The 20634-nt window shown below is 40.1% G+C and overlaps 2 protein-coding genes across 12 annotated transcripts in view; both read right to left on the bottom strand.

Annotated features, from left to right (window-relative positions):
- LOC6031316 overlaps positions 1-5171 on the bottom strand; it is a 30223-nt gene extending 25052 nt beyond the window's left edge. For 3 of the 4 annotated variants that reach the window (XM_038252414.1, XM_038252413.1, XM_038252415.1), the window contains exon 1: positions 4619-5170. In XM_038252414.1, coding sequence (XP_038108342.1) covers positions 4619-4679 — 61 coding nt within the window. In that variant the 5' untranslated portion in view covers positions 4680-5170. Of the gene's footprint in view, positions 1-4618 lie in introns of all 4 variants that reach the window. The other variant, XM_038252412.1, reaches the window with a different exon arrangement.
- Positions 5172-13085: 7914 nt separating this feature from the next.
- Positions 13086-20634, bottom strand: part of LOC6031318 — a 39828-nt gene continuing 32279 nt past the window's right edge. For all 8 annotated transcript variants that reach the window (XM_038255488.1, XM_038255486.1, XM_038255493.1 and 5 more), the window contains exons 13-17: positions 17964-18066; positions 17348-17902; positions 16874-17194; positions 16479-16816; positions 13086-16422 (exon numbers count right to left, since the gene is read on the bottom strand). In XM_038255488.1, the coding sequence (XP_038111416.1) occupies positions 16073-16422; positions 16479-16816; positions 16874-17194; positions 17348-17902; positions 17964-18066 (1667 nt within the window). In that variant the 3' untranslated portion in view covers positions 13086-16072. The remainder of the gene's footprint in view (positions 16423-16478; positions 16817-16873; positions 17195-17347; positions 17903-17963; positions 18067-20634) is intronic.

Raw genomic sequence — 20634 nt, 5'->3', positions numbered from 1 at the left:
AGTCGGAGCCAAAAGTCAAAAAGTCGAGATATCAAAGAAATATTGGTATCTTACATAATTTGTTTCAGATAATTTGTATCATTATCTAGAAATTATTACAAAATTAGTGCATACGATCCGGAAGGATGTGAATAATCATCTCCAATGAGGTAGATCCTAAACAGATGCATCTACCCTAAGTAACAATGAAAAGGGAATTTCCAACTTTTTTTTTCCAATGGAGATAAAGCCGGTTTAAGTTGCATTTCCAACTTTTTTGAACCCGTTGGGGCTTCAAGTGTTAAGGAGTTGGAATATATTTCTTACTGGATTAAGAATTGGAAAAAAGCTCGACTTTATTAAAATTACAGGTTGTGAAATGTTTACTGCAAAAGATTGTAACCGTCCAAAGCGGGAAACAAATTTCGACCATTTTTCCGACTAATAATATCCGTTCCGCCTGAAACGCGTGGTCCCACATCCGTAAACAAGCCACCGCGAACTTTATGGTAATCCGTCTGCTGCCGTCGTCAACGATCCTCAGCAGACGTTGCGGCTCAGACTGCGGACGGACGGACGGGATCTAAATTTAGTGCCATCAACCATGTCACCCGTGTCCCGTCTAGCCACGATGTCTGTTTGAGTTTCGTGCCGTGCATCGTGACTGCGATTTGCCGGTGGTGGCGAGGAAGCCGAGTGGTGTTTTTTGAACCACAAGTCGAGCGGATCTTCACGTCCAACGCGATCGGATGCTCTCTTTGCAATCTAGCCATTTCTTGGATTTTAGTGAAACATTAGATTTTAAGCAAGAATGTTTCATGATCAAATTAAATAAAAAACAGTTGAATGGAATTGTATTTGAAACCACAGTTTAAAAATAAATTTTAGAACTATAATTTAGAGTAATTCTAAACGTCATGTAACCTCTATTCAAGATAGAGTGCAAGAGTGCTCTCTTTCTTTCTTCCAGATTCCTCTCAATATATTCTTTCACAGGAGCAAAGAGGAAAGAGAGTTGCTCTCTTGCTCACTGTCTTGCTACGATAACACCGCTCACGTGAGTGCTTCGTCGCTCACTCGGGGTATATGTCGGATACGGTTCACAATGATTTTTTGCGGCAAAGCTAACTCGTTTTGGGTCGACAATTGATTCAATCAACAGTGAGCTAGGGCACTGAGTGAAATCAAGTCAAAACAGCACACCGTCGGCACCGATGTCTGCTCTTCGACTCGACGCGGGATCTCTAGCGGAACCGTTGATGGCAAGTGAACGTTAGCAGACGGCGAGGATTTATTTTTGGCGTGCCACAGTTGGGTTCGCTGGTAGCTTGGCTGGCTGGCAGGCCAAGAGATTTCGCGATCATGCGACATGCGAATACGGCGACGGCGGAACCGAGCAGATCGAAACAGACATCGTGGCGTGTCCGATGCAGTGCAGCGGCTCCAACAAGTCTCGCCAGACTCGCGGGCATCGTCGGCCAAATCTTCGTCTTCGTCCTAGTTTTCCCGACGAGACTCTCGCTCTTTGCTGTCGTTCGCTGTTGTCTTCTTCAGATGATGTGTTTTGCATTGTTTGGTTTCGGAGTTTGAGTCACTCTCCTTCGTGGAACGCCCGACGTTCTGCCAGACTCGCTGTCTACGCGTCGAGTACAATTTTCCTCTCAAACGGTTGAACGGATGCGTGCGCTTGGAGGTGCACTGAGTCGAGTGTGACTAAGCGTTGAGATCGCAATTCCTGCGTTCTAGACGATGGAACGCGTGGATTTAAGTAGAATCCACGTTGAGACCTCTAGCAGAGAGTCCACAATCCGAGAGTATTTTCGTTATATTTAAATTATTTCCTCGGGTGATTTAAGTGAAACCAACCGCCCGCGGTTTCGTCCCCCTCTCTGTCTAATTGTGTGTTTTTGTGTGTATTTACGAACTTTAAATGTGCCATTTGCTGTCGCGAATCTAATTTATTTGCGTGTCTTTTTATCAAGTGTTTTTATCGCCACACAAATTCGACGACGATGCGCGCGCGTAGATTATTGTGGGTGAACCGCAAGTGGGTTACCGACCGTCCCAAGAAGATCATCGCGTGGTAGAGCATTAATCTTTCCACGAAGAATTAAACAAGTTAATGATGTCACGGTGGCAATCAATTACTTTTGTTACACCATTTATTTAAAAAAAAAAAAAGTACTGATTTGTGCGTAAATTTGAGACAGCGACCAGCATAGGGCACAACAAGACTCTTGAAAATTCGGGGTTAGATTGAAGAGTAATGTTTGGCATTACGCAGAAAAAGGACTTTAAAAATTTATAAAACAGCATTTTGACTCATGTTTTATTCCAGACCAATTTTGAATCGTGTTTAGACTAGTTTTAAATGCGCTGTATCTTTTGTTACCTGAGTGTTAGCAATTTGCTTAAATACAAAAAAAAACTTGTTACGTTTATGAGGTCTAATCAATTTAACCATTCGTTCTGAATTGATAGAATCATTTGCAAAGATGATCCATTAGGGCGGAATCGAAAATTGATTTTTTCAGCAACACATTTTTTGGATCCCTTTTAGAGTCCAAAACAATCTCCCAAAATTTGGGAGCGATTGGTTGAGCCCACGATTGGCGCAAAGTGAATGAAATTGGTATGGAATTTCTAATGGAAAACTTGTATTTTCACATTTTTGAATTTACAAAATTCATGATTTATTCTTTTATGAAACTAACACCGTAGAAGTATAGCCCTGGATGTCCTGAACAACTCCCTCGAAGACAGTATGATGCTAAATTGTTTCTAACAAAAGTTACATATTGTTCACATTCCGAAATACTTGGTATAAATCATATTTTTTGCCAACACTGCCAAATCAAGCGGATACTCTCGAATACTATAATTTATTTGAGGAATTGGGGTGCAATTTAACCAAATAATGTCTTCTGAACATTTCTCCATAACGATTTTACGTTATGTTCATCAAAATATAAGAACAATCATGTTTGTTTTGTATTTCATGGTTCCTTTGGCAATGTTGGCAGAAAAACTGATTATTTCAATACAATACTTTTGAAAACTCTGTATCTTTTTTGTGACGCACTTTAGCACAATACTGTCTTCGAGAGAGTTGTTCAAGACATCCAGGGCTATACTTCTACGGTGTTAGTTTCATAAAAGAATAAAACATGGATTTTGTAAATTTAAAAATGTGAAAATGCAAGTTTTCCCATAGTTTTTTCCTTTGGGTGTACCGTGCGAAATTTCAAATTCTTCATTCGATCATGCACCGGACCACTTCAGTGTTTTTTAAACCCTTTTGAGGCCGGATGTCGAGTGGATTCGCAAGAGTGATTTGATTGGAGTTCCTTGATTGGAACGACTGACAACTATCAAAAAGTTTAAACCACGTGTTCGAAAATTGTCCAACTATAGGGTTGAAACGTCAACATCAGTTTGACAGCAGGTTTTGAGATTGAGTGCTTTTTACTTCAAATACGTTCGAATTAGCGAGCATTCCAATTAGCGGACATTCGAAGTAGCGAAATACGAATAAACGAACCCGCTCTGTATTCTGACTGAATGTATCTAATATATGAATATGAGGAAGGTGGATTGAGTAACGTATTATCTTTAGAACACTTATTATGCATTATGAAAAATCATGAAGTTTGACATGCATCTTGCCTGTTTTTCTGGACCTAAGTGGTCAATTCTTCACTCGGGCACCTGGCTCCGGTCACAGTACGTCAGTTTTGATTTTTTACTATTCGTATTAGTTTTACTAGTAGAAAGCTACTCTGTTGAAATCATGGCGCCGAAGGAAATCTTCCACTAGTTCCAAAACATGGTTCTCGTGACCAATTCTGTACTGTATTAACTTAGGGTTTTCGTCGATATTTGGCCACAGGGGAATGTAGTAAAATAGTCGAAACCAAGTCGAAACAAAAGTTCCGGTAAAAATCCGGCCATATCTTGGTTCTCCGTGGTCTACCCAGGATGAAACCACAACGACGATTCCCAGGCAATTTTTAAATAAGAAAAGTCTTGGTTGGCTTGGTAAACTAGCCGCATTCCAAGATTTAGATACGTTTTTCTTAACAATAAAAAATTCCACGTCCTACTTTTCACAAAACACAACCCCCTGAAACTGTATCTGACCCGGATGCTGCGCATCCATCATGAACTACAAACACTATTTCCTAGATTTTCACTTTCACACACTCCACACTTCCGTATGATGTGCCAAGAATCACGTGCAAGGACGCGGAGTTGCTGTCTCGAGAGTTGCTACACACAGCAAAGATGTCCATTTCCCTCCCAGCCCGCACTCCCTGTGCACGTGCGCACATCAGTCAGCCATCATCGTATCTCCAGCAGTAGCAGTGAAAAATGATGCAAAGTCAAACATAAACATGCCAAAATCAGCTGTCGGACGCCGCATTCGAGCTGGCACGGCGCGCATCACATGGCCCGAAGTTCGTCTCTTCCCGACCCGAACACAACATAAACATCGCCAACCTCGCCCGCACCCCCCACCCCCCTCGGGGAGGGGGTTGACCTAGGAAGTCATCACGACCCACCACCAACCCACCCACCCCGATGATTGTTGCCACCACCACCACCCCCTCGAAAAATCGACGGAGGAAAAAAGGCTCACCCGTTTTAACCAATATGGCTGACAGCAGCAACCAGGCGAGAAGGTTTTTCTTCAGCAGCATTTTCTGGCCGGAAGTGGCACGCCCCCGGGTCGGAATTTATCGCACTCGAACGCGGCACTGGACACTCTACGGGCTGCACACCATGTCACGCCGGAACTCGTTGCGGGAACTGGCCCTTTTGTCCTGCGAATCCGAGTGAAAATCACTTTTCTTCAGCACTTGCTTCAGCAGAAAACGAGCAGCGTGAAAAATCTGTGTCCTCACAGTTGCACGGTCAGAACGTATCTCCGCGAGCTGTGCGAGCTCGGTGTTCTCGGAGATTTCGCTCTGCACGAAGTATCCTTGTCAATGATGGCTTTCGATGATGACACTCGCAGCCTCTTCCAGGACCAGCACGGAAAAAAGCTCCAAGGATAAAATTGAGAGATTTTGAGCGCGCGCGATTTTCAAGTACGTCGAAAAAGATTTTTCTGTATATTTTAAGAGAGAAAATTTCGCTTTTCCTATTTTTCTTTCGTTGTGACCAGACACCTTGGCCACCAGAAGACGACTGACTGGCTGCCGTGTTCGTTTGCTATCAGTACTAGACTTGAGGATCTGTTCCGATTCTGCCAACGCGGAGAGTGTCTCGAGAGCAAGCAAGCTGTCGATTAAGCAGTTCGTGAAAAATGTTTGATTTTAAAATTGTTGATGTCCCTTGATTTTTGGAAAAAAAAATTAAGGATGATTTATTTGTATAAAAATAAAAATAATAATAAAACATAAGAATATAAATATTATAATATCAAGAAATAGTTCATTTTATTGTGGTCGATTTTCATATTGCTGATACTTTTGAAACCGATCACAGAAATAGATTTTGGTCAAAATACTTTCCACCAACAAAATTTAAATCTTCTGACGAAAAATCATGGCAATGATGGAGAAAAGTTTAAAGTATAGCTAAATCAGGTTGGAAAATTTACATTTGGTGTTAAATTAGGTAAGTTCGCATCAAAAATAATAAGTACATAATTTGATTGAAAACTTTTTATCTTTTATGTTTAAAATTTCATAAAAATAACCCACCGCTATCAACAACTTTTTTCAGTTGTGCCAACCGTTTTATTAACACATGTTTAAATAACACTATTAAAATATTTGGATTAGCTTGATCCTCTTCGGGTAATTTCTAGATATCTTGCGATCAATGGCTGTAAAATGCCCAAATTATTAATTTTCAATTAGTATGAGCAAATTGTATACGAATGAGAAAAAAAATCAGGTTTAGACAGGGACTTTTCAGAAAAAATAGAACATTTTTTTTCAAAATTCGACTAAAAGTTAAAATTTCAAAATATTTTTTTTAATATTCGGCATTCTTGTATATGTTTAAGCTGAGTGCTGAATAGTTGTTTGCAAAACGGTCTCAATTTTGAACTGTCAAAGTGGAACCAATTTACGGATCGCCAATAGTAGAGAGTATTGTTATCGATCATTAAAAATTTTTTTTTTTTTGCAAGAATAAAAATGTGTGGCTTATGGAACCTGAAGGTGAAGTCAAAAAATCTTAAGAAAGTTGAAGGAGAGATCGACATTTTTTTATAATTATGAATGGAAATTGTTTACAGAGTCGATGCGGTTATATCCATCCAGAAGCTGTCTTCATTGTATGATTCCGTTTGAAAATTTACTGGTTTAGTGAAAATCTGCTCTGTTTGTTGGATCAGCTTCTCTAGAATTAGAGATGATTTTTCGCTAGACCAGGAAGAGCTGCAAGATTTCAAAATCAGCCAGAGAATTTATCTTCGTCACCCGTAAAAAAAGAAAAACCTCTTTCAACCGATTAAAACTTAAAAACACACACAATTTTTCAGCAAAAAAACATTAAAAACTAGGCAAAATAAAACACATAATACTGATAGCTCATTTGCAGAAAGAAAAAAGTCATGCTTGTGCTTGAACAGCCTCCTACTTTGTAGATGTAAACAAAGTGGGATCATTCGAAAATCACGTTACGAATTCTCTCTATTCATCACCCAGTGTTTAAGGTAACTAAAAAATGCATCTGTGCAGGAAATAAGAATTGTTCAAAATTTTGTTCCGGAATTGTTAATTTAAAAAAATGGTAAGTTTGGGGGAAAATCTGAGTTGAGAAAATTTACTATACTGGTTGCTGAGATACAGGCAACCAGTATAGTAAATTTTCTCAACTCAGATTTTCCCCCAAACTTACCATTTTTTTAAATTAACAATTCCGGAACAAAATTTTGAACAATTCTTATTTCCTGCACAAAAGATGCATTTTTTTAGTTACCTTAAACACTGGGTGATGAATAGAATATAGTATATACCTCTTAAAAGTTGAAATTTTGAAAATGAGTTTTTCTTAGTGTAATGTCATGGAAACCATTGGTTCGATTTTAAATGTTTTTATATGAAACTTTTGCGAAGTGAAAATTTCAGCCTTAAGAGGCTGTATTTCAGGATCTAGCAGTCCGATCATCAGAGTCTAAAAATGAAAATTGTAGAAAACTGATAAAAAAACTGGATATTTTGTTTTTTGTGACCTATTTTTTCTGAAAAGTCTCAATCATAACCTGAAATTTTACCGAAGATACCAAATCTATCAGTAAATCCTTCCTCAAGATTCAAATTTTCTAATATTCTTATGCCCATTTTGAAAGACCAGCCCGCAAAATTGTTTGGAGCCTTGTATGTAAGAATTAATGCTGCCAAATGGCTTCTTTCGACAAAGGGAATACAAAAACAATGTTTCATAGCATAGCATAGCATAACGGGTCTGCACCACGCTGTAGGGGGTGCCACAATGGTCAATTCAATATTCTTAGACAGTTTAATTGCTGCCCGGTACAACCAAGAATATCTAAGAACGTAAATTTCCACACTGTGCTCCAAGGCTACGCCCATACAGTCCCATGGGGATTTGGGAGGGGATGTTTTTGTTGTTCACTAGTGGCAAAAGTGCAGGGAACCCATGCGACTTTTAAAAGTGAACGGAATATTTTTGGGAGGTTTGGAATGGGGGTTAGGGGAATTTCATCGGGCCGATGAAAATGGTTGAGTGCGTAATGTATTTAATGATTTAAATGTTTGTAAGTGTAAATGTGAGTCTGTAGTGTATTATCTAATAAGCATATAGTTTTGTAATAATGATAAATAATAAATATAATAAGTATAGTAAATAAAATAAATATAATAAATATAATAAATACAATCAAGATGATTCCAGGAATCTGTAAAAAAAAACAGTTATTTAAAATATAAATGCTCCAGATGGTTCCCATGCTGTTTTAGAAAGTTTCGTTAATTTAAGCAATTTAATCATATATGGTATGAGGAGATGGTATATTACAGGAAAGGAATAGGATAAGGAATAATATGAACATTTAAATAAATCATATAGTGAGTAGACAAATTTACATGTAAACATTTGATTTAAAATAATTCCAGGAAGCTGTAAAAAATGAAAATAATTTTAAAACTAATACTCCAGATGGAAACACAAATAAAACAACAAAGACACAAGAATCCTAAAACGCGGCTTCGCACCTTCCACATAATTCGACATGAACACGATCACGAATACAGCACAAAAAGAACGCCACAAAAATCCATCTTTCCGGCGCTCGGAATACAAGAACAATGTTGCATACGAATAAAAAATACAAAGAAAAGTCGATTTGCGAAATCGTAGAGAATTACCCCAAAAGTTTACAAACAATATCACAAGTTTATAAAATGAAAATATCAAATCTTTTGGCCCCACGACTTTTGGGATTTAAAAAAAATATTGGACCCGAATAACTCTTGAGTTAAGTGGTCCATAAACGTAAGTAAATAAATAAAACAAAATTATGCAATTTTTATGTTACCCAGATAAATATATTATCATTTGGGATGGTTCCACTGACTTTAAAAATGTGGGAATCAAGGCAAGAGATCAAGTCTCTAAAGTACTCTCCATCCTCTTTCCTACACTGTATTTTGTTTGGCCGAAAATAGTACCAGTTCGATCTTTGACATAAAATTTCTAATTTTTAGAGTCTAAGAGTATTGAATGAATCTAGCAAAAATTACAATAAATGTATTTAAAAACAAAGGATTCTAAAACTTTGCATATTCTCTGAGCAATCTTATATCAAAATTGTTTTGATCATGATCCTTTTATCCCGGCCCATAACAATCTCTGCGAAATGCTCAATCTCATTGAGAAGATCACTTGCTCTCCGAACCAAAGTGTCTCATTGAGCAGAGTACCCGCAAGAGTTTAGTTTATTACGGCCGCGCAAATCACTTTCAAGCCTACGAGCCAAAATACAGAACAAAAACAGCGGAAAATTGCCGTCTGCACATAATTTTAAATTTAGATTTATATGCCCACTATTTTTGTCACCGCACACACGCTTGACGATGTGGTGTCTGCCACTTGCGCGCACACATACACACACCTTCACAGACTGTGCCCAGCCACTTTGTCTGACCGCGGGAGACCACGAGGACCCGCCGGCCGGCCATCGTCGTCGTCGCCGTTGGTGGACGAAGAACGGAAATGGATTTTTATGAGCTGAACGCGCCAAACCAGACTCAGTCCCAGACGCATGCAGCGCGCACCATGCGAAAGCAAAGGGGGCTTGGCTGCAAAGTTATGGCAGGGTAGTGGGTTATAAATTTGGCTTAACGGCTTTTTTGGTAAATTAGATTATACAGCTTGGCTTGTTTAACCATATATTTCTTACTTATCTCTCGATTTGCATTTTTTTTTTTTCGAGAAAAAAAAACATTTTCAAACAATATTCATTTTAATCTCTAGCTAAAAAACCTACAAATTAACATTTAACAAAATGTCCTCAAGTTTACTTTAACGGTACACATCAACCAGAGCTTTTGCACCCATATTTTTGTTACAGATATTTTTGTAACTTCAAAACTACGAGTACTACCGAAATATTTTTTTATTTATCCCCTAAAGTATTGTCCACAAAGTAATTTACAAAAAAGTTTGAGTAATTTTACAATTCCGTTGTTGCAGGATTGGGTCCGTAAGTTTGACAATGTTGGAATAAGAAGATAACCACTTCCTTCGTTGCTGTGCACCCTTAAAGAGAAAACTTAATTTTATGAATTTATAATGTTATCGCTCAAATGTCTAAAACAGGATACCTAACCTAAAATACGCACCTTAACTTAACGTGAAGACTTCCATCATTGTCATGATTTTTCGTTCAAAGATATAAATTTTGCGTCGTTTTCAATATTTTGACAAAATTCCTTCAACAACTTGTTTAGAATAGTGCCCTACACATGCTGATTCCTTTTGGTAACGATTATCCCATTCCTTGTAAAGTTATGGAAATCGTCATTAATCAATGATTGCTAACTTGGACGTCAATGACTGTGCCACAAAATTATATAAATTTTGAAGCACAATTGATTAAGATCAAAAATTCCTTCAGTGGCTAGAAGAAGGCAACAACCGGCACATGCTGATTCCTTTTGGAGCTGAAATTCGTTAAATTGAATTTAATACAGAATAATTTATAGTGATGATCAATTTTCTTCGAAAATGATCAACGGCTTCACCTTAAGTGAGTCAATCGTATGTACCGCGACCACCACGAGGTCGCACTGATCAGGATCCCGCTGTCATATTATGCAATCAAATGTTATTCAATAAAAGTGAACTGGCTTTGACGCGTTATGTTGTTTTGTTTGTCTTAATATATAAATAAAAATCGGCTAAATTTATCCCAAAATTACTCGATTTGGCATTTGATACAGACAAAACTGACTGGGTCACTAACGTCACTTTTCACTCGGTAAAAAAATAACTGTAGATACATATTTTCGGCTTGTCACTGTATGTCTTAATAAATCTAAAAATTCAACCGAAAGGTATTCGAAATGAGCTTGTTTTTCTCGTGTCTATCTGGTGTAAATAAACTATTTAAATTATTTCTAGGTAGATTGCGGATACGGTGGTTTCGTTAACTGTGGGATATCATCTCTGCTTGAAAAAAATCACGCTTCTCCTTCAAGTGTTTTTCATTAGAACAGTCTGATGGAGACGCGTGGGGATCGTTTTTTAAACAGTATATATATCTTTTTTAAATTCTAGTTTTGTTAACCTTCCCTTGGTTTTAAAAAATAATCACACATAAGGTCCTCTTCAACCCCAAACTTTAAAAAATTGTCCAAAATCCAGTTTTTGACCAATTCCGGCCATTTTGGTCACAAATAAAAGTTTAGAACGTCCTCTTTCCGAAACCGACCTGGAAAACCGGATTTGGTCACTGTGGCCACCGGGAATCGACTACAACCGAAAAAAGACCTTTTTGAGACCCCAACTTTGACGACCTGTATCTCCGGCAAATTTCAACCAGGTGACCTACCGGATCCGGAAATCCGGAACATTCGAAAAGTTCATTTTTTACTGTTTTTCACGTATATGTGATACCAATACTCTCATGATTGTTGAAATTGATCCATAAAACTTACTAAAACCTTAATACACGATTGCCAGAATCAGTCTGAAGTGTTAGTGGCCACTTCCGGGTAACCTGGAACCGGTTCCCGGGTACCCGATAAACGGCCAACTTGACTTTTTTGGTGAAAACCAATCATGTTGCACATCAAACTTCATGAAATTGAAAGATATGTCAATCTACGGTCATGCCGTTGTTCGATCACGCATTCTGGCCAATCTGGAACCGGTTACCGGTGGCTCCTTGAGGACACATTTTTGTCATTCTTTCTAGGAAAAAAGTGACCACCCCGCGTCCGTAGCGCTCCCCTCTTTTTTTTTTTTTGAAGCACATGATTTTTAAAATGAGAGAGAACTTAACATATCACAAAAAAAAAATTGAATTTTGGAATGTTGAAAATTTGGTAGATTTAATATTACCTATTTTTTTGAGTAATATTACACAAAAAATGTGTAAAAATGTGATCCTGATGAATATTCACCAAAAACTGATGAAAATTCATCATTTTCTGGGGTTAAATTAATCATTTTTTTGCCACAAAATCTGTCACCATTTCCTGATGAATATTACCATCATTTTTTTTCTGTGTACTCAAAATTTTAGTACAATATTGTCAGACATCAAATTTTGCCATTGATGTTTTAAAATGTATTTTTGCTCCTTGGACCAGCACTTACCTAGATTTTTTTACATAAAATTCCATTAAAACCGCAGGGTAATTTGAAAGAAAAGTATGGGAATGCGCTGCAAAAAAGTTACTAAAAGAAATTTTGCCATTCTGCGGGTAAGAGAAAAGACCTATTGTGAAAATGCTTTTATAACAACTAATAAAAATAAAACAAAAAAAGGTTTTTTTGTATTGTTTAAAAAATTTGCTAAAGTGATTTAAATGGAAAATATTTTCAAAAATATGCCAAACATTTTTTTTTTGAATTTTTGAAGAAATTATTATCAAACCATATACTTTTATCAATTTCAGGCGAATGCCAAATTTATTTAAAGTTTTGACTCACCCCCTTCAATATTTCTCAAACAATCATGGAACAAATAAAATTCTGACATTTTTTTTTTGTTTCAAGGTTGAATTGTTTTGGTACAACAGATCAAAGAATGAACAGATCAAATGACATTACCTTTAAGAAAATTAAATCATTGATGAAATGATTGATATTTTGCAATTTGTTTGAAACAAATCACAAAGCACTTTTAAGCAGGTTGTGGCCTTTCTCAAATTTATATATAACATGATCCAGGTTGTAACCATTAACAAAGTACGAATCAGTTCAAACAAACACACAAAAGGGTGATTTTGCGAGTACGAAAACAATGATCTTCCATGATATCTTGAATTTGTGTTTTATTTGCGTTAAAGGACCACTCAACTCAATATTGAATTTTTGAGCTTCAATCTAAAATGAATTACGTAGATTTTTTTTCCCAGGATTTGTGAGCCCATTTCTTTCTTCTCCTGGCTTTTTTTTCATATATGAAAACAAATCTCTTTTTCAAGGAAGCTTGGAGAATCGCCAATCAAATAAATAATAGTAAAAATTTCATAAAATTCGGCTAAACTAGTACCGTCAACTGGGGTGAATTGGGACACATGGGGCGAATTGGGACAGCAGTTTTAACCATGTTAGAGCACAATATTTTGATTTTTCTGGTTGGTTTCGGATAGAACACACTCAGACCAACAAAATGTGTACATCCATTTCCAAATTTAAATCCTTTAAGTGCTCTTACTACTACTGTCCCTATTCAGACTGTAGTCCCAATTCGCCCCAGATGACGGTATATCAAAAGATTTACAAAAATATCTCGTTTGGTTATAAGATATGCACCAGAATTTTTAAATATTCAAGAAAATTTTATCAATCTTGTTTTTAGAAAATTTTATCAATCTTGTCCTAGTTTATGATGGTTATAACATGCAGATTTTTCAAGGAATTTCTCAATACTTCGATTAAAACCAAATAACTTGTCCAGTGGCATCGATAGCGTTGTACTTGTATATATATTTTCTCAGATTTTCTTGTCATATAATAATACACACATACAAATTAAAAATAACGAATACAATATGACTTAAAAGATTTCACATCAAAAATGGCTTAGATTTTGAACATTTCCATCAGCAAGGTTCCATCAATTTCTTCCAACAGTTTGGTTTTGTTCATTTGTGATTGATCTTTACTTTTTTCCTTTTCTGTCTTAATTTGTCGAATTCTGTTCACCGTGTAATCGAATTGTTTTTTTCTCTTCATCTCTGTAACTACCATTATCCATCCGCTAAGTGACATGTATGCATTCGCTATGATTTGACGAGTTGTTCTGTTCTACACGTTCATGCAACTAACGAATCCGCCAGCCTCTGCTGAAGTTTGTGTGTGTGTTTGTAGGTGTATCATGTTTGTAGGTTTTGCACGTCCTAGCTCTTCTCCACAGGTTGGATTCTACACACGTGTGAAATAATTTGTGTTGGTCATTTTGGATCCACTTTTGAAAGGTTGGGATAAATATTCTTTTTTTTTTTTGTGGTTTAGTCTTATACGTACTGCTTGATTGTAGTTCCTATGTGTGTATATAGGTGTAATGCCGAACATCCCTTTGGTATTTTTTTTATTAAATCATTGTTAAAACACTAAGACCATTGGTTTTTGCCTAACAAATGGGTTTTTTTGTTTGTTTCAGTTTTTGTTACTTGTTTTTTGGTTTTTCAAAGGACCAGCCTTGTTCCTCATACCAGATGAGCTTGTGTTAGTGCTTTTGTTTCTTTTACATTTCACTACATGTTACAGTGTTGGGCGTAACTAAGGTATGCTTTGGTATTTTCGGTTTCTTCATCAGTTTCATCAGTTTTGTGTGTTTTCGTGGTTGATTGGTTACCTTCTTTGTTTGCAGTTTATGTATATGTAATGAAATAAGGCATGTTTAAAACTATTTTCAATAAACTAACTAGTTTAGATCGCGAACGACATGAAGACCAAATGTGGGTCTACACTACACTGTTAACTAAATTATATCATTTAGGAAAATGTTTGTGTTGAAGTTGAAATTCAATTGTATGAGAAGAGCATTACAGAATGTTTAAAAAAATGTTAAAGTTTTGATGAAACGTCATATTCAAAAAATAAAAAAATCTATATAACATAACGATAGTTAGTCTGGATCATTTTGTGCGAATTGATTAACTGATTCTAACCTACAAAAAAATGTTTGCTAATCGAAAATGGAAGCCTAACAGTTGATAGATTGAGGAAGGAAAGTCAAAAAAGAGACCATCATTTCTACAGCACTTCACCAACGAGGATGAACTAACCTAAACTAATGCACATTACACCATTAGGAATTGGACCGGTACAAGTTCTAGACTTTCCCGATGGGCTCAAATCCGGAGCGCAATCGAACCATCCTAGTCCTACCATTGATTTTTTTTTTTTTTTTTAGATTGTGGAACTGACCGGATAAAGTCATTTTTTTTTTGCAGAAAACACTCATTTTTTTGAATTTGTAGGGGTTTTTTGTACACATTGAACGACCACCCGAGCCAAATTTGGCCCTTTGGGTCGATAAAAAGTGGAAGCGATGGAGTAATTGCAATCAAATGAATTTAAATGTGCACTGATTTTCTCTCTTTTTTCACAGAATTGCGATTCTCAAATTCACTTTGGAGTCATATTGGTCAACTCCGAATAACCTGGAACCCATTTGAAGTTACCAGAAAACGAGCCAAGTTGATTACTTTCATGAGACTCTTTAATATACGTAAAATGACAAGCTTCTTAAATTTGAAAAATATGAAAGTAAAAGGTCAAACCGTACCGATCTCAACTTGGCCACTCTGGAACCGGTTCCGCATATCCATATTTGCAAGAAAACTAATCTTGCGACATATCAAACTTCTTGAAATTGAAAGATAAAGCCAAAACGACTTGATCATAATTAGGGACTAGGATGGTCCGTGGAAAGTCCTAAATTTGCACCACTACACAGACATGTTTCACTTTGGGTCATTACTAGGTTGACGTTGACAGTTTGGCGAACACATGACAACCGCCTTGCTACATCATTCTTGCACTGTACAATTGCTCAAAATCTAATGTTTAATATATTTTTGCATCTTCTAGCCCCTAGCTCACGGTAGATTTTAATTCGGATCTTTTGTTTTATATTTAGCTAGGTGTGTGTGTTTTGCAGCAAATTCCACACGCACACACTCATGTGAATACAAGGATTTCAGTTTATGTGTTCACTTACGACGACCTAATGATTATGTTTAGACACATTCTTATACGATTATGAATTTTTCTAACTGTTTTTTGTTTTGTTTGCGCTTACTTTTCTGTTTTCTGCTGGTTTTGAGAACGAATGCTGCCCCCGATGGATGGTCTAGCTCTGCTACACAAATGTTCCTATTTGTTTCTACCACTATTTGCGTATGATTTGAATTTTGTCCTACATAACTACAACGAGTGGAAGCTATTCACATAGTTCTGGCGCCTTCACGGTTAGTTTAGCATTTTAGCAGGTTCGCTTGCAAGTTTAGCCAGTTTTTAAACATGCTTGTCCTATAATCTACCTTTACGATTCAACTGATGAAAGCTGCCGCGATTTTTAGTGTATGACTTGACTTTGTCTAGTTGGATATCCGTCGTCAGCTATCGCATATCTACAAATTCGTATTTCGAGTGGGATTGGATTTGATTCTTTTTAGTATATTTATTTTAGGTGTAGTAACGATCCGAGTAAAATTTTGGTGAGTTTTAATGACTGGTTTGGTGCGTTATTTTATTTTTTGCCGCGATTTTCGGCCAATATAGAAGTAAACAATTTAATGTGCCTTCTTTTAAAAATAAATTTTGTTGAACAAGCTCTCGCCGCCCAAATAATAAACAAAAACGTAACATAACAAGGAACATAACAAGAAAACATATGATTGTAAATGCATTAAACTTTACACTGCTCAGTTTACTGCTTCAAATCAAAAACTTTGCCGCAATTTTCCGCCTGTCCGTACTCAACGCTCGACTTATCGCCGTCGCCCTGTTTATCACCGCCGTCGCGCAACTTCAACGTCATAATGTTGAGTCGATTCTCCAGTGCCAGCGCCAGGTACTGGCCACCGCTCAGAATCTCACAGGTGGTGATGCGCTCCTCCGGGGTGTACACGGCCAGCATCTTGCCACTGTCCAGCTCCCACAGCCGGATGGACAGGTCGCGACCTTCCTTGTCGCCAGAGAGCAACATCTTTCCGGACGGATCCAGCTTGAGCAGCGTGACCGGGGCGTTATGGCCGGTCAGCGTGCAGCGACAGTTTCCTGGAAATTCGATACATATATAAAATCACAGGTGGAGGGGTCAACGAGAGACTTACCGGTCACCAAATCCCAGATCAAAATCCTCGCATCCTCCAGCCCCGCAATGACGCAGGTGTTTGTTTGGGAAATGGCCAACGAAACGGTGTTGCACGACGGTTTCCACTTCTTGAACAGGGTGCCACTCTGCAGGTCGTACACGACGATAAAGTTCGGACTCGGCTCGGCCAACTCCTTCGCGACAACGCACACGTACGAGCCCTCGTGGGTGATGGCCGAAAGCGAGGTGATGAAGTCGTGGTGCGGTATCCTCAGATCGTACAGCAACTTCTTCTGGGACAGGTGCCACACGAGCAGCGGGAAGGGTTTCTGGGTTTCATCGCCACATACCAGGATTCTGAAAAATTGTGAAATTGAATACCATGCCACGAGGTTTTATCACCCGATCCCTTACCGTCCATCGCCGGACACCAGCAGCGAGTTGAGGAACCGATCCTCGCCGGCCTTGAACGTCGTGACGCAATCACCCGACTCGATGTTCATCAGGTTCACGTACATCCGGTTGCGCGAAAGACACACCAGATGGGCGGCATCGTGCAGCCCAAAGTAGGGCATCTTCTGGTTCATGACGCCCTTCAGCGTAACCTTGAACTTGCCTTCGTCCAGGTTGACGATACGAATCTCGCGTCGGCACAGAACAGCCACACCGTGTTCGCCGACCGGGCATATCGCCGACGGTTGCGGAACGCCCAGCAGGGTACGTACCTTGCGGCACCTGTTGATGGAAGAAAAGAAGTATGTTACATACCCGCTGGCCGGTAGCGAAATTATTGGAAAGTATAAATCGGAATATTTTAATGCAGCTTTCTCAGTGATCCTAACGACCCATTTCAGAATGCCAGGGAACCTGGCGGCCGAATATACTCACTTTGCCACGTCCCACACGCAAATCTCCTCCCTTTCCGTGCTCAACGAAATCACGAAAAAACCGTCAATGTTCAGATTCATGAGCAGATCGTAACCAGTCACAGCTGGCTTCTCGGCGTCCGTCTTTTCCACTTCCGGTTTCGGCTCCGCCTCCGTCGTCTTCGCTTCACTCAGCTCCAGCTTCTGCAGGTAACTCACGGAGCTCGTTTCGATAAACTGACGCCACTGCTTCAGGATCTCGTTATCGGGGCTGGACGACGCTTCGATGCAGGCGTGCAGCACCGAAAAGAACTGCTGTCCGTCGTAGTTCAGGGCCCGGAAGTGCCGCTCGAATAGGGCCTTCAGTAGCACCAAGTGGGCCGAGGGATTGCTACTGTTGCTGTTGCCGTCAGCTACGTTTACTAAGCACACATCGTTTAACAAATGAACACATCCGGTAGCGATTAGTTTTTCGTGCAGCCACTTCAGGTTGGTCAGGTAGAAGGAATACGCAAAGTCGGCCGTCTCCAGCTTGTACTTGTGGTAGGGCAGTTCGACAAACTTTCGAATGTTGAAGCTAGAAATCATAAAAATTAATAGAAACCTTTCAGACACCTACATAACACTAATTTACGAACCACTTGTCCTTCCCATTTTTGTCCGCGAAGCTGTTCGGCTGCTTCTCAAAGTACTCGTGCAGGGTTTTGTGCGCTTCGGCGATGTTCTGCTCGTAGCGTCGTGCTGTTTTAAAATTAAATATTATTACAAATTCGGATTCTTCAGTGTGTTTTGCCTTGGGTTGCCTCAAAATTCATGTTTTTCGGTTTGATTAATTAAAAACAACTTAAAAACGTTACTTAATCCACCTTGAGGTTGTTGATGCTCTCCTCACATTTAGGGGAGAGTGGGGAGACTTGATCCCCTTTTTTTGTATCGCACATAACTCTGTCAATTTCTCACAAAACTATGATCTTTTTCATTAATTGAAAGCTTAAACATTCAACTATGTTTGGCTGATAAGGGTATTTCATCAGATAAACTCTTCGAAGCATGCCAAGTGTTTTAAAAAAATATTTTAAACCGGCATTTTCAAAATGTTGGGGGTAATTTGATCCCCCTTTCAACATTTTGAAGAAATCTTAAGCAAAATGTTTCTTATTCATCCAAACTTTTAATTTTCTATAAGTTACAGCAATTTCACATTAAACCAGTGTAGCGATTGCACAGTGAACTTACGCTTTGTTTACAGTTTTTTATTTCGTCCGTTTTTCACCTGCAAACATTTTGTTTTCACAACTCGATCGCGTCCTGTCGTTGGCCAAGTTCGTAGTGCAGTGAATGATATCGAAAGTTTCTACAAGGAAGAGCTCACGATCGATTTTCCGCGTTATTAATATTACATTCCGCGCCACGTAATCGGATAACATTGTGCTGTTTGGGACGTTCATCTTTTTGCGGCACTACCACTGCCTCAGCCGTGATTAAAGACCACACGCGCACCACCGCATAGCAGTAATACCACCGTAGCGCACACGTTCGCGATCGGTCTGATTCTCTGCGAACTCGGCAGTGTTCTTTTTGCAAACATAAATAAGCGCCAACATGTCTGGACCCGGAGTTGAATCGCGTTCTGCTGACACGTCGAAGAACGTGATCATCTGCCATAGCTGCGCCAATGATTTGGTCGGCGGATATGTTTCCTGCCAAGGCTTCTGCAACGCAGTTTTCCATCCAACATGCTGCGGTATTTCACTGGAGCTGTTGAAAGAGGTTGTATCGCATCGTCAAATGTTTTGGCTCTGTAAGTCATGCTCCAATCTTATGTCGGACTTGCGCCACCGTCGCTCGGTTCAGTGCGCCTTCGAGGCCGGGCAGGAACTATCGCTGAGCCACCACAACCGTATCGTTGAACAGCTCAAGACCGAAATATTGTCCGAGTTAAAAGCGGAAATCAATTCCAATTTCGCTAAGCTCATCTCGTCGAACTCGTTGACGCCGAAGTCTACAGGTCGCGGCGGCTCTGGAGGCCCACTCATCCCCGGCCGAGGCCGCATAAACTTCGGGAATAATCTGAAGCCAATCCCGGAAAAGAATCCCGCAGTACCGCTAGCAGAAACCGGATACGAGCCATCCCCGACCAACGGCTTCGCCGCTGGCAATGACGGCCCTCGCTTCTGGCTGTACCTTTCTCGCGTCTCTCGGAGAGTAACAGAGGCCCAAATCGCCAAACTCGCTGCCGACCGCCTTGGCACCTTTTATGAAATTTATTTCCTTCAAAGTTGGGATGCACGCGAATCTCAAAACTAAAGCTCTCACCCCGTCGTCGTGGCCCGAGGGTCTGGTCGTACGAGAGTTTGAGGATCGCACTAGCGAAAATTTTTGGGAACCGTCAGACGCATTCAACCGATCTCAACCTCCTGCCCCCGCTTTAGCGCCGGGTCAACAGCTCGTGTCCCCGACGTCGCCGCCAAGCAAGACTCCGACTCCACTGATCACACCGCCACCGAACTCGACGCCGATGAGCACGGATCCAGTAGCTCCTATGAGCCACGAGTCCAACGGATCCCGCCTCACCTAACTCCCTTCTCGCGAACTTCATCCGCCGTCTTCACATCGCTTACCATCGCCGTTTCCTCGCCTCCTTCGACCTCAAGCCAAACGGAACCGGAACGCCTGAGCCGTAGCATTGTGGAAGCCCCTTATCCCCCCGTCACAGTCGAGCCGTCGCCCGGATGCGCCAGCCTGTCCGCTTCCTGCCAAAGCCGTTCCGGTCCTGTGAACGGGGATGGAGATGGGGTCTTCCAAGAACCCTGTTCAGGCAAGTACCTCCGTCGTTCAGCATTGTCCGCCGCTGAGGTCTTTCCACCTTCCAGCGCCATCACCTCAACGTCCATCGTCCGCAATATCGCGCCGCCGGCCATCGCTTACACGTGGCCTGCCTTCGTGTACCCTGCGTCAGCCGCCGCCTACCGTTTGGTGTACCCCTCGTCATCTGCCGCCGAAGCCGCCTTCGTGAACTCTACGCCATCAGCTGCCGCTGCCACGCTGCATGCTGCTTCAAGCCAACCGGAACCGGAACGCCTGAGCCGAAGCATTGTGGAAGCCCCTTATCCCCCCGTCACAGTCGAGCCGTCGCCCGGATGCGCCAGCCTGTCCGCTTCCTGCCAAAGCCGTTCCGGTCCTGTGAACGGGGATGGAGATGGGGTCTTCCAAGAACCCTGTTCAGGCAAGTACCTCCGTCGTTCAGCATTGTCCGCCGCTGAGGTCTTTCCACCTTCCAGCGCCATCACCTCAATGTCCATCGTCCGC

Source organism: Culex quinquefasciatus, chromosome 2 (genome assembly GCF_015732765.1).
Source record: "Culex quinquefasciatus strain JHB chromosome 2, VPISU_Cqui_1.0_pri_paternal, whole genome shotgun sequence".
Lineage (NCBI taxonomy): Eukaryota > Metazoa > Arthropoda > Insecta > Diptera > Culicidae > Culex > Culex quinquefasciatus.
The sequence above is the reverse complement of the archived record's forward strand: the minus strand, read 5'-3'. Positions and strand labels throughout refer to the sequence as shown.